The 12358-nt window shown below is 56.7% G+C and overlaps 5 protein-coding genes across 5 annotated transcripts; 2 read left to right on the top strand and 3 right to left on the bottom strand.

Annotated features, from left to right (window-relative positions):
- Nucleotides 1–419: 419 nt before the first annotated feature.
- GLRG_04211 (enoyl-CoA hydratase/isomerase) lies at nt 420–1500 on the top strand (the record flags this gene model as incomplete). The annotated part of the gene is made up of 3 exons (XM_008094896.1): nt 420–771; nt 893–1276; nt 1391–1500. The coding sequence occupies 3 exons, from the start codon at nt 420–422 to the stop codon at nt 1498–1500; spliced, it is 846 nt and encodes a 281-aa protein (XP_008093087.1).
- Nucleotides 1501–1905: 405 nt separating this feature from the next.
- Nucleotides 1906–2304, bottom strand: GLRG_04210 (transcription factor TFIIH complex subunit Tfb5; the record flags this gene model as incomplete). The annotated part of the gene is made up of 3 exons (XM_008094895.1): nt 1906–1953; nt 2030–2178; nt 2286–2304. 3 exons carry the CDS (start codon nt 2302–2304, stop codon nt 1906–1908), a joined length of 216 nt encoding a protein of 71 aa, XP_008093086.1.
- Nucleotides 2305–5177: 2873 nt separating this feature from the next.
- Nucleotides 5178–5711, top strand: GLRG_04209 (uncharacterized protein; the record flags this gene model as incomplete). The annotated part of the gene is made up of 1 exon (XM_008094894.1): nt 5178–5711. The coding sequence occupies one exon, from the start codon at nt 5178–5180 to the stop codon at nt 5709–5711; it is 534 nt and encodes a 177-aa protein (XP_008093085.1).
- Nucleotides 5712–7349: 1638 nt separating this feature from the next.
- GLRG_04208 (pyridoxal-dependent decarboxylase) lies at nt 7350–8983 on the bottom strand (the record flags this gene model as incomplete). Its single annotated transcript, XM_008094893.1, has 3 exons — nt 7350–7862; nt 7953–8074; nt 8137–8983. 3 exons carry the CDS (start codon nt 8981–8983, stop codon nt 7350–7352), a joined length of 1482 nt encoding a protein of 493 aa, XP_008093084.1.
- A 633-nt stretch (nt 8984–9616) lies between these two features.
- Nucleotides 9617–11911, bottom strand: GLRG_04207 (UBA/TS-N domain-containing protein; the record flags this gene model as incomplete). The annotated part of the gene is made up of 4 exons (XM_008094892.1): nt 9617–11443; nt 11512–11622; nt 11717–11733; nt 11797–11911. 4 exons carry the CDS (start codon nt 11909–11911, stop codon nt 9617–9619), a joined length of 2070 nt encoding a protein of 689 aa, XP_008093083.1.
- Nucleotides 11912–12358: the final 447 nt, after the last annotated feature.

The raw sequence follows: 12358 nt of genomic DNA, 5'->3' as shown, positions 1-12358 counted from the left end.
GCGATTGTGTTCTGAAAGCGTTGGTGTCTGAACAAGAACCGCAGGCCATGACATGTAGGTAGTTGGTTCCAAAAATACAAAAGCTGGGAGGGGTGGGGAAGTCTTCAGCAGCAAGAGGCGCAGGAACGATGTGTGATCACCGCTAACCCCACTCCCGGGACTTACCCCAGGTGAAGCGCGGGGCAGCCACCCTCCCCCACGGGCAGCCGAGTCGGGGAAAACGTGCGCGACGTGCCTCGGCAACTCGGTCGGTGCCGTCAGCGACCGCCAGCAAAACCGCCAGCAGGGCAGCGGGAAAACTCTCCGTCGCAACATCACACTCGCAAAAGCCGTCGCCTGTGATTCGAGCCGCCATCATCCCAAGACATCGAAAGACTCCCCTCGACGGCACGGCAATCACAAGCATCCCGACACTTACCATGGCAACCTTCAAGGATCACGCCTACACCCACTTCCTCGTCACCTCGCCGGCCCCCTTCGTCGTTCACGTCCAGATAAACCGCCCGCAGAAGCTCAACTCCTTCTCGGAGCCCGTCTGGCGGGAGTTTGGCACCATCTTCGGCCGCCTGAGTCACGACCCGGACGTCCGCGCCATCGTCCTCTCCGCCGTCGGCGACCGCGCCTTCTCCGCCGGCCTCGACGTCCAGGACGCCAGCAACAGCCCGCTCGGGTCGGGGCTCGGCGGCGATCCCTCGCGGTACGCGACCGCCCTACGTCGGCACATTTCCGAGTTCCAGGAAGCGATTGCCGCGGCGGAGAAGTGCGAGAAGCGTACGTCGTGCTCCCCAAGTCTTCTCATGCCTCACCCCGTAACCCCCCTCCTCGCCTGAATCTTACAAGAACGAGGACACTGTATGATGATGGGATAGGCGAGCTTACACGGAAAACCCAGCTGTGATCTGCGTCCTCCACGGCATCTCCATCGGTATCGCCATTGACATCTCGTGCTGCGCCGATGTGCGCATCTGCGCGCGCAACACGCGATTCGCCGTCAAGGAGATCGACATCGGCATCGCCGCCGACCTGGGCACACTCAGCCGGCTGCCCAAGCTCGTGGGGAGCACTTCGTGGGTCAAAGACGTCTGCCTGTCAGCGCGCGACTTCTCCGCCGACGAGGCGCTGTCCGTCGGCTTCGTCAGCCGGGTCTTTGAGTCCAAGGATGCGGCCGTCGAGGCTGGGCTGAAGCTCGCGGGTTTCATTGCGGGGAAGAGCCCCGTGGCGGTGCAGGGGACCAAAGAGCTGTTAAACCACGCGAGGGATCACTCGGTCGAGGAGAGTAAGTTCTACTTTACCCCGAGTTTGTTTCCGGGTCTGGGACATTTTTCTCGTCTTTGTTCATCGGTGGTACTAATCTGCCTGGTTTCTGGAATTGTGCTAATGTTTTGCTCAGACTTGCGTTACACGACTATTTGGAACTCGGCCATGTTGCAGTCCAGTGATTTCAAGACTGCCCTGATGTCTGGTTTGTCCAAGACGAAGCCCACATTCGAGAAGCTCTGACGTACACGTCTACGAAGCCTGCATTACGGCAGGGTCATCTATACCAGCCTTATTTGGACATGGTGGGTAGACGCGAGCTGTGCGCGCCCAGGGCTTATGACCTCTAAGCCATCCTTGTGCCCTCACTAGGTCCTCGACTGGGCATCATTATAGATAGAGGAGATGTGATCCCCTTGAATGTATAATAGAGTGCGATCGCGCCATGATGCCAAGACGACATCGCGTAGAGTTGCATGGTCATGGTGTGGTTGGCACAGCCGTGTCACATGGCAACGAACAGTAAAGACGAAGGGTCGCAGCAGATTATAGAGTAAGCGGGAGCGTCCGAAGGTTATGCGTAAAAGTAAAAAAAAAAAAAAAAAAAGTATGTAAAAAAAAGGATATCACGGATCGGCGTCTTTTTGGTTAATCAGAGTCTGAACTCTCGTCGGGCTGCTGCGTCTCCTTCAACCGCTGCAAGTAAAGTTCGGTTAGCGTGCATGTTCCCGAGTGCCCAAGTGGTTGGCAAGAAGGTAAGATGGAAACCAACCTCGTCGAGCTGTCTCTTGAGGGCGGCGACCATGTTCTCCTTGACGACGACGTGCTGGTCGTCGAGGTCCTCGATGATGTAGTCGTGGTTATTGGAGTCGATGTTGACGATGATGGACTTGATGGAGGGGTCGCACTCGATGAGTACTCCTAGGAAGGCGGGGCGCGAACGTCAGCAGGCTGGGGATATCTGGGCAAGGTTGGCAGGCGGACATGCACTCGAGCATGCCGAGGCGGTGGGTGGTGGGGAAGTGTACCTCTGATAGCGCGCGGCATGATGAATGTTGATGGGTGAGGGCAGTGAAAGTATCCGCAGGTGATTTGTGTAACGGGCTGTAGACCAATTTGGTACCGGATATCTGGACACTGGTGGCGGTCGCGTGCGAAAGCGAGTGCTGTGAGGTGTGTGCTGGGGATCGAGAATATCGTGACGACTATCCGTACCTACTATTAGGTAGAGTGGTTGCAGAGTGGATTCCCAAGCTGGAACTTGTCAGGGTGCAGCAGGGGGGTTTGGGGAGCCTGAGGCAGAGAGGAGGAATGCAAGGCAGAATCAAGACATATGGTTGGCCGGCCTCACGGACTGTTGCAGCCCCACCTGCTTTCCAGTTGATCCTGATGCGTCAAGGCCAATTTCCAGCACCCGGTCGGATCGTCAGGGAGGACCTCTCCAGTCCCAGTCTTTCTACGATGTATGCACGAATAGCTTGTCCCGGGATATAGCCAATTTCCAGCACCCATGGCTCTGATCAGCCCGCCAGCGGCAGGCAAGTCAGTCAGTCTGGCTGGTGGTGTTGAAGCTGACCGGCCATGAAGCTCGGGGCGCGTGACGAGTGGTCGACAACAAACAGCGGACGCAATGTCGTCTTTCTTTGCGTCGCGACGAGAGTAAAACAGATTCCTGCTCATGTCCCATTCGACCCGGTAGCAAAGGCGTCGGTTGCATTCTTGGGGGGAAATGCCGAGGCAGAAGCTACAATGAGAGGTTTATGCAGAACATGCGGGCGGGAGGAGGGTTGCATAACGGCTGCTGGGCTGAGGCATCGTCTACGCGTCTGCGTGTGATATATTTCTTTTCATGTCTGGCGGTGGCCGTCGCTCTGATGCCATGGCGTGTGTGACCTACGGATAGGTAGGTAGCCTCGGAACGATGTGAGACGTTGAGTTGGGAAAGCCAAGTCCAGCGGCCTCGGGTGGGTGGGGTACTTTACAGAGCCGCCATGCACGACAGTGGGAGCAGGTTGTCTTTTGCCCCGTCGGCGATGACTGAGGTCTTAGTATTTTGTCTAGTGTCCGAAGTACAAGCTTTTTGTTTCCTTCCCCCCCCCCCCTTCTCTTCTGAGGCAAGTGGTTCTTAGTCACCGTTTGACCAGTTCATCCCTTACTAACGTACCCAGGTACCAAGGAAACGTTGACGCTGATAAACACGATACGCGCTCACTTTAGCTATGACGTTAGGTCCCCCACTCGGCCAAAAATAAATTGAAAATCGAAAGAAAAAACACCAAGGCGGCCGTGAATGGTGCTCGTGGACTGGCAGCGCCCGCCCAGGGATGTTCTCTTGTTTCGACTGGGTTCGTTTAGGTTGACGGGGCCATCGTCGACATTGTCGCAAACCCCCGTCTCGCAGCGTTGCCCAAAGGAGGGAGGGGGGGCGGACCACATTGCTGCAGTCGCCTGCCCGGTGGAAACAGGGTCTAAATCACACTGTTGGCTACGTGTGTGCGTGCGCAGCAGTGACAAATGAACAATAGTTTCTTCTCTTGATGCAGCCTACTACGTACTACGTAGTAGCAATACCTACCTACCTAGGTACCGACCCTTTGCTTTTCGTCCGATGTCCATCCCTCGGCTCGCTCTTAATCAGCCCTGCCCTGCTTACAGCAATACCTACTTCGCAATCGCTCGCGCTCGCGGAGGGCCGTCCGCATTCGCACGTACTTCCCGAGGTCGTCGGTCAGTTCCTCTTCTGCCCTAGGCTCCCTGTCGTACCGCCCGTCAATCTATCCATGGGAGCTTCATCCAAGGTTTGATTCCCTGGTCACGACCAGTCAATAACATTAGTTTCTTCTCGTGGACTAGCCGGCACATTCATTCAAATATTCATAACCTCTCTGCCTGGTCAACCTTGTCTCGCCCTGCTGGCATTCCCGTTTTGTCCAAGCCAACCAACCCCGACCTTTTTCAGGCTCACTACGGATACAGATAATACCTCCTTGCCAGCCCCGGTCCCTCACTTCGAGTAGGTAGGTAATTTACATGGTTCCGTCTCTCGGCTTCTTCCTTCCAGCCCCTGCTTGCTGGAATTCCACTTTCAAACCTTCCTCCACTATTGATTGAGCAAGCCGTGTTTGGCATTCGCAACCAAATATCCAATATCTCCCCGCCGCTATTTCTGCTCCCTAAACCCTCCTCCTCCTCCTGCCTGCTCTTTCTCTCCCTCTTTTCGTCTCTCTTTCTTTCTTTTACCTCTCAGTCTCTGTCTCGCGCTCCTCTCCCCTCCCCCTCCCTTGGACGTCAAACACCAACCAGGTCGGCTTTGCGATCTGCGTTTCCCCGACCTTCAATTAGGATCAAAGGGGGAAAAAACAACTAGATCTGATTTACCCACAGCGAGTGGCAATACGAATCTCCTGTCATCGCCCGCCAGCTCCCTCCTTGCTCGCAGAGCCAAAAACTCCTGCCGAACCCGAATGTTTCCCCACCATTGCTCGTCACTCATCCGTCCATCCCGTTTAAGCCGCTCCACCGCGACATCACAGCTATCGAAAGCTTGCTTGCTGTATCCAGGCGACACTAGCGGATTCCGAGCATCTGAGCCCACGCGATGATGACGTGAAAGACCATCAACGGCTTGCCCTTGCATCACCACCGCTGCCTCTACCTTTTTTCGTTCCTGTTTCGCCCTCTGCGTCTTTGTAACACGGTCCATCCAAACCCTGGAGCTCTTCCCTCCCTTTCACCCCAAGAATAGACTCCAATTCCCACGTCTATCTATCTGACAAACCCAACAAAGCCACCATTAGGCCACGCGTACTTGAACCCGCCATCGCGGTGCTACGAATAAGACAACTCTAGTTGCCAGCCGTTTTCTCCTACCCGGGCGAGCTTCTCTCGTTCAACCTACCTCCCGCCGCCTGTCGCTCATCATGTCTTCCTTCGACGGCTCTCTCGGCCACCCAACCAACTCGCTCTCATTCTCCGATACGCCCTACACCTGGATACTGACACCACTCGTCGTCTTCCTCGCCATTGGTATACTTGGAACACTCGTTCAGTTTCAGCGCCGCCGACGTCTCCGCAAGCTTGGCATTCAGCGCCCTTGGCCCCGCTCCGACCCGGAAGCGAATCGTCCGAGAGCGAGAGGTCAACGAACATCACGGAATGGCCGTTGGGCCTGGACCACACGCACCGACGAAGGTCTCGACGAGTTTGGCGAAGCTCCTCCCGCTTACGAGCGCAAAGCAAAGCCGGGACAGTCTCTGCCCCGTGACGGCAGCTTCGAGATGGCCCATGTCGAGCACACCGCGACCGGTGCCATCCCTCCACCCCCACCCATCGGCGGCACAGCAGCCGGCGACCGGGGCTCCATGCCGCCCGATTATGACACTGCCACCGGCTCGACATCGTCGACATCCCCACCCGTCGTCACAAGCCCCCCTCCAGCTATGACGAGAAGTTAAACCAAAAACGCATCACATCATTGGCAACCCTGACTTCGCAATTTTTCTATTTTCTTTATTAACCGGCGTTACGACGAGTCACCGAAAGGGATGGCGTTCAAGGGGAGAAAGCACAGCAATGATACCATGTTTCAGCTGGCAATGGGTCTTTTTTTTTTTTCCTTTTTTTTTCTCCTTTCCTCTTTTACACACAACATAAAGCGGGAAGGCTACATATAGCACTGCATTAGCATATCGCGAGGAAACCGAGACAGAGCCCGCAAGTGGATGGGTAGGGGGTGGGACGAGTATTAGGACGGGCTGGCCTGTTGGAGAGGTCACGAAAGACAGAACCCACGAAGGGGTATCAGTAAGACGCATGACCGACAAAACTCACAGATATCAATGTTAAATGTCTGCATGTCCACGTCTATCATAGCCGCTATAGAATCGATAGCTGATACTCAATCCAAAGAAAAGGAATCGTATCAAGAGTTAGCCAAGTCGGAAGTCAAGGTGTATTGTACGTCCTGGTCTCCGGCCTAGGAGCAGAAGTACCATCTGTCCGGCGTCCAAACTATCTTCAGTTTTCATGCACCGAAAGCCAGGGTGGCAGGGAGAAGGGGAGGTGAACGGCCCGGAGGCCAGAGGACCTCCCCGCACATATGGCCCGTACAAGTTTCTGGGCCAGGAGTCTCATACTTCTCGACGAACCGCTTGAGTCGCTGTTGAGTGTGGGAGGGTTCGTCGTCCATCTCTTGCTGTTCTGAATGCAGCTTGCCGACTCAACGGGTCGAGATGGTGCTTGGAAACATCATGAGAGCGGTCTTGCAAATACTACTTGTGCGTGACACTGAGCCGGTTGCCTGCGTGCTCGTTTTGTAACGGTGGTTTGGAGCCGGCAGGGTCTACACTCATTCACATATCATAAGCCTTTTCATTGTCAATCTCACTTTATCCCACACGACCGCAGTCTGGAGCCTCTCAGCCCCTGTCCTATTAGTGGAATTGCAGCAGAGGCCGTTCGTTTTACCAAGACCTTGGATCGGGCGAGCACACGTCAGATCGGACAAACTTGTTCCATCGGTACTGGGTCCCACCGTAGCAACCCCAGATATGTTAGACCAAAGATGAGATATAACTTGTAAACCTGCATAAGCCTCTCCATTTACAAGGGAATGTGGAGTGGCCCATCACAGACATCACCCCAGGGGGGGCAATACCCTCTTAGTGGACGTCGATGACAGCAACACCCCCCAGAGGTTTAAAGGGTTCATTCCCAAGGGTGGGAGCTACATCTCTTCTGCGCATGCCGGGGGAATCCGATCGGCTCGAGATTGGCGAAAATTGAGGGTACTCAGGCCAGAACCTAGCAATGGCCCCAGCGATACCACCACAGCCCATGGTTTGATGAGGTAGTGGGTCGTCCACATGTTGGTGATATCTTCCTAAACGAATTGTATTATCAAGTACCACCGATGGTCATCCGTTTTTGTGCTGTATTATCTGATAGCACGATGATAGGCAGGTGCCTAGATACGGCACGTGAGCGCGGGCGGGGCAGGGCGGGACGAGATGAAATGTGGTTGAGATGGAAGGAGCGAGGGAACACGCCAGAGAGGCGGACGGTTTAATATACCTAGCCCAGCGCTCGAGACATTAAGCCTTGGCAACATCCCCCAAGATCCGCGTCACGACGGAAAAGTCCCTCTCGACATCGACTTTCCAACTCCCTACCGCAACCCTTACGGCCTTCCTTCCCTTCCAGCTCGTCCCGCTGACGTACATCTCCCTTGTCGCGTTGATCCGCCCGACCAGCTCCTCGTTCGCCTCCGCATCCCGTGCCCGAAAGAGGACGACCATGTGCGTCTCCTCCAGGCCCCAGGCCCCCTCGGGGAGCAGCTCGTACGCCTCCGACTCGCGGATCCACTGCGCCAGCCGGCGCGCAAGGCGGACCATCCTCCCCAGGATCGCGGCGAGGCCGGCGCGCCCTTCAGATCGCATCACCGCGTAGGCGGGGAGGGCCCGGAAGCGGCGCGAGTTCTCGAGGCCGATGTTGAGGGGGGACGGGATTAGCGAGGGGCCCGAGGAGAGGTAGGCCGCGTTGGGGTTTATGAAGACGGACGTCAGGGTCGAGAGGGAGCGCGTGAAGAACATGCCGCAGTCGTAGGGCTATGACATCGCACGGTCAGCGTTTCCCACACAAACAGGAATTCATCTCATCGGCACAGGAGGTTGCCTGCCCTGAACACGTATACGTACCACATTCAGGAGCTTGTGTCCGTCGACAGTGATGCTGTCCGCAAGCTCCAATCCCGACGCCATGTCTCTGATCCTCTCAAACTCGGGTGTTGGCTCCAGAGCCCTCGCAAAGATACCAAAGGCTGAGCTCACTCGTCAATCACTAGAACACTCCCGGAGGAACATGGTGGGCAACGGGACTTACCTCCGTCAACATGGATCCACGCCCCAAACCTGTCCGCCAACTCCCTCAACCTCCTCATCTCGTCGAAGCCGCCCGTTGCGAACCGACCGGTGTTAACTTCGCCGGCACTCACGGCAATGATGCTCGCCACGCCCTGCCTGCCCAGGTGCTTCTCCACAGCGTCCAGGTCCAGCCTCCACGGTTCATCGGCTTTCGCAGATAGCTCCTTGACGCCGGCCCTGCCCAGCCCGACCACGCTCGCTGCCTTGGAAAGCGAACTGTGGCCCATACTCGTCAACACCTGGATCTCCTTCACCCCCGCCGCCAAGCATGCGCCCAAGAGGCCCTCCTCGCCAACCTTGCCCCCTCGTTTCTCAACGACCGCCTCCCTCCCGCAAGCGAGACCGAGAATGTTGCTTGCCGTGGCCCCCGTCGTGAAGGTTCTCCCCTTCCAAACCTCACTCTCCCCGTCCTTGCCGTCCTCAAGGCCCAGCACGTCGGCAAGCATCCGCAACGCGACACTTTCCAGCTCCGTCGCCACTGTCTGCGAGGGCAGATGCACCTGCACGTTCTGGTCCAGCGCCGAGACGATGTTGTCCGCCGCCTCGGCCACGGGCAGCGACCCGCCGGTGACAAAGCCGTAGTACCGCCCGCTCCGCGCCTGGCCGTTGAGGCCCGGGACTACCTCGTCGACGATGTGAGAGAGCGTGGCCTCGGTCCCCAGCGGGAAGAGATACCCCTCCTCGCCGGGCCGTGGGAGGGAGGCCGAAGCGTTGGCGAGGGCCGTTGCGGGCGGCAGTGTGGGAGCGTCGTCCCCCTCGGGAGAGAGGGCGGCGCGGAGACGGGCGTGGAAGTCGGGGGTCGCCATTACTTGCCGGAAGGTCGGTTAAATTTGAATGGGGGGACGAGTTTCGCAGTCCAAGGTATTGCGGCGCGTTGAGCGATGCTTCAGAAAGTCGAACACGAGGGGGAGGGCGCGCTCCCTACCTGCAACGGAAGTAAGCTTCCTTGGCGTTCTCTTTCGCGGAGCCCCGGGGTTTGAAGTCACTCTCCCGGCGTTTGAGCTTCGGTTGACGGCCATCATCGGCGGTTCGAAACATTCCCCGCGGATGTGGGGGGGATCGCAGGATCCGATCCCGGTCTAGTGCGTGGCCGACTTGCCCGATAAGGGGGGCATGCCCTTCGCGGGCAAGCCTACTAGTCAGGAGATCAAGGTCAAATCGATTAATCAAAGTAGGTTCACAATTATTAGAGAGACGAAGAAAAAAAAAGACGAAGAAAAAAAAAGATGAAGAAAAAGTCTATATTCGGATGGCACATAAAGTATAACCCCAAGTGGGGGTTGATGTCTCTATAGAAAGAAACCTCGCTATCTTTGTGGGCGCTCTCCAACATCAAGGCACGCAGATCCTGGCAGCGTTCCCTGAAATGACATTATCTTACAGTCGAAGTAAGAGCAGGTATGTACAAAAAGAATTATGACCCAGCACTGCCGCCGGGTTTACATGTGCCTCGCGCTCAGACTGGCAAACGCATCCGGGCTGTGACGACCGTTTGTCCATTGCATGTCTGTAAATGCCATACTCTCTCGGCTGACGCCCGGCTTGCGTGGTCCTACCTCCGTTCCAATTCCTTGGACCGGGGCCACGACTGGTGATGTGGTTCCGTTTGCCAAGAAGGGATTCTTGCTCCCTGCCGTCTGCGTCGACGTATTTGTGTCGTGGTTCAGATGCTGGGGCGCCGTGGTTTCCGCCTGCGCCGCTTCCTGTGTTTGTGTCTGGCCGGTGAAAGGCTGAGGAGCCAATTGCGGGTAGTTGTACAAGGCCAAGATTGAAGCCTTGTCCGGCCGCTGGGGTTGCTGAAGCTGCTGGTACATTGGCTGAGGAGCCGGGGCTTGGTATTGTTGCTGGCCCGTTTCTTGCTGCTGGAAAGGCTGCCCCTGTTGCTGGAACTGTTGGTGGCCCTGGGGTTGGAACTGCCGTTGACCCTGCTGATGGAACGGGTTCTGCTCCTGTTGCTGGAAGGAGTACTGATCGTGCTGAAACTGCTGCTGCTGCATTTGTTGCTGGGCTTGCGGCTGTGGGCCCATCTGCGCGAAAAACGGATTGCTGTTGTGCATCGACATCGTTTGCGGCGAGTTGGTGTAGAAGCTCGTTTGCGATTGCTCGGGTATTTGGCCCAGCGTGGGGGACTGTATCCGCGTTGGAGATCGCGTGAAGGGGTTGTTGGCAAACGGGCCAGACGCCGAAGCAGTGTTGATCCCGAGGCTCTGTTGCTGCTGAGGCTGCACCTGATTCGTAAGGAACGGGTTGTAACCTGTCATCTGCGGCTGCATTGGTTGAGGATGCGTCATATTACTATTAAAGCTCATGGAATGGCTGTAATTCTGCTGCTGCTGCTGCGGCACCGGCGGCGTCATCGACTGCTGATACATCTGCTGAGGTTGTGCGAATGGTTGCGAAGCTGGGAGACCGCCAGTGTGATGGGGGAACAGAGGCTGAGTAGGTGCCAGGGACATGTTGGCAAAGGCCTGTTCGATGTCTTGCTGCTGCTGCGTCGGCGCTCCGAACGGGTTGTTTGCATACGGGTTCTTGTTCTGTAGCGTGCCCGTCGACTGAGAAGACTGTGGCTGCGGCGGCAACATGTCAAAGGGGTTGTTGCTAGAGGCGGTCGAAGGGGACTGAGCATGGTCACTGAATGTTTGCTGTGCCGTAGATAGACCACTCGACGTCGACAGGTTCGCATGCGAGCGCGTCGCGCGCAACGAGCTGTCACGATGTCCAGTCAATGATGGCGACCTCCTGTCACTCTCCCCCAAGCGTACCAAGGTCTCGATGGCTCGCTCCAAGTTACCGCTGACTCCCTTTAGCACCATTGCGTTCCGCTGGCCGTCAGAAAACCCCATGTCCCGCAAGCTCGCCAGTTTTTTTTCCGTGTCTTCCTGCTCGTAAGAAACACTGGCGCCGAACACCTTGGAGGGTTTGTTCGGCAGATCGTTGGGGGGAGGGGTTCCGGGAACGTCCATGGGGCTCGGGGTGCTGCGCAACGACGAATCCTTTCTCAAGCGAGACGACAGGGGGAAAATCGACGAAGCGGATCTGAAGCCAAACTTGCCTCCCGATTTCGGCGGTAGCGGTGGCGGGACACCCTCGTCAGAGAGAGCCGAGTGGTGTTTCCTCACAGGAGCAGGATTATTGTTGACGTATTTGGTGCGAATAAAGCGTTCCATGGCGGAGTCGGCCTCGTCGGCATCGATGGGAACGGGTGGCTTTTTGTTGTCTGGGTTGTAGATCTGGTTGGACCTGACATTACCGACCTTTTTCATGTTCTACAGTTGCCAGATTGGTTAGAGGAGGCTGTCTCGAGGCTCACAGGAAGGCATTGATTGGGACGAACCTCGACTTGCTCGTTAGACCAGCTGTCCATGCTCAAGGATTTCACCTTGGAGACGTGCGTGCCCAATTTTCGATGGATAGCAGCACATCTCATGCAAAGAAACACACCCAGCTGCATTCCCCTGTCAGTATTGCTCGTGTGGTCCGGCATCCTACTCGACTCCACGTGGTCTCGATAGGGCGGGGTGGGGGACAATGACGCTTACACTCCATGAGGCCCATGCTGCGAACTATTGTCAGTCCTGGGTCAAGGTCGGGGCGGGACAGGACGGCTGGGAGGGCTTACCTGGGTTCCGTGCCTGACAGTCGGCGCAGAAGTTATTTCCTGGGACGGACTGGACCAGATCATGGAGGACTTTTTCGTTACGCGCCTGCTGGCGCTTGCTCAAGACACCAGCCATGATGGAGTAGGATGTGATGTGCAACGGTCGACGTTGGCGACAAGTAGTTGGTGGGCGCGGTTCGGCGTGGCTCGGCAGAAGGCAGTTTGGGTTGGACAAGGCGCAGTGCGGCTCTTGTCGGATCGGGAGGCAGATCGAGGGGTCCCTCGGGGCCAACCAGGGGCAGCGGGGAAGAACTAGACGGGATCGGAAAGGGTCGTGGTTAAGGAACGAGATGCAGACAGCATGGGAAAATCAACTATGCACTGGAGAAGAGGAAGCCCGATGTCGAAGGTGGAAAGGGAAGCGCGGCGACGACCATGGCCTCAATCATGCGTCGGGGAGGCTGTGTGGTAGCGAGCGGTGTCGGAGTCTGAGACGGCACGGCGGCGAGCCAGTCTACATGCGAGAGGAGGCGCAAAGAATGTCTCGTTGTCCAAGTTTTGTTGCAATAGTTCGGATGGTTTT

This window comes from Colletotrichum graminicola (assembly GCF_000149035.1).
Source record: "Colletotrichum graminicola M1.001 genomic scaffold supercont1.13, whole genome shotgun sequence".
Lineage (NCBI taxonomy): Eukaryota > Fungi > Ascomycota > Sordariomycetes > Glomerellales > Glomerellaceae > Colletotrichum > Colletotrichum graminicola.
This window is presented reverse-complemented; position numbering and strand designations above follow the sequence as displayed.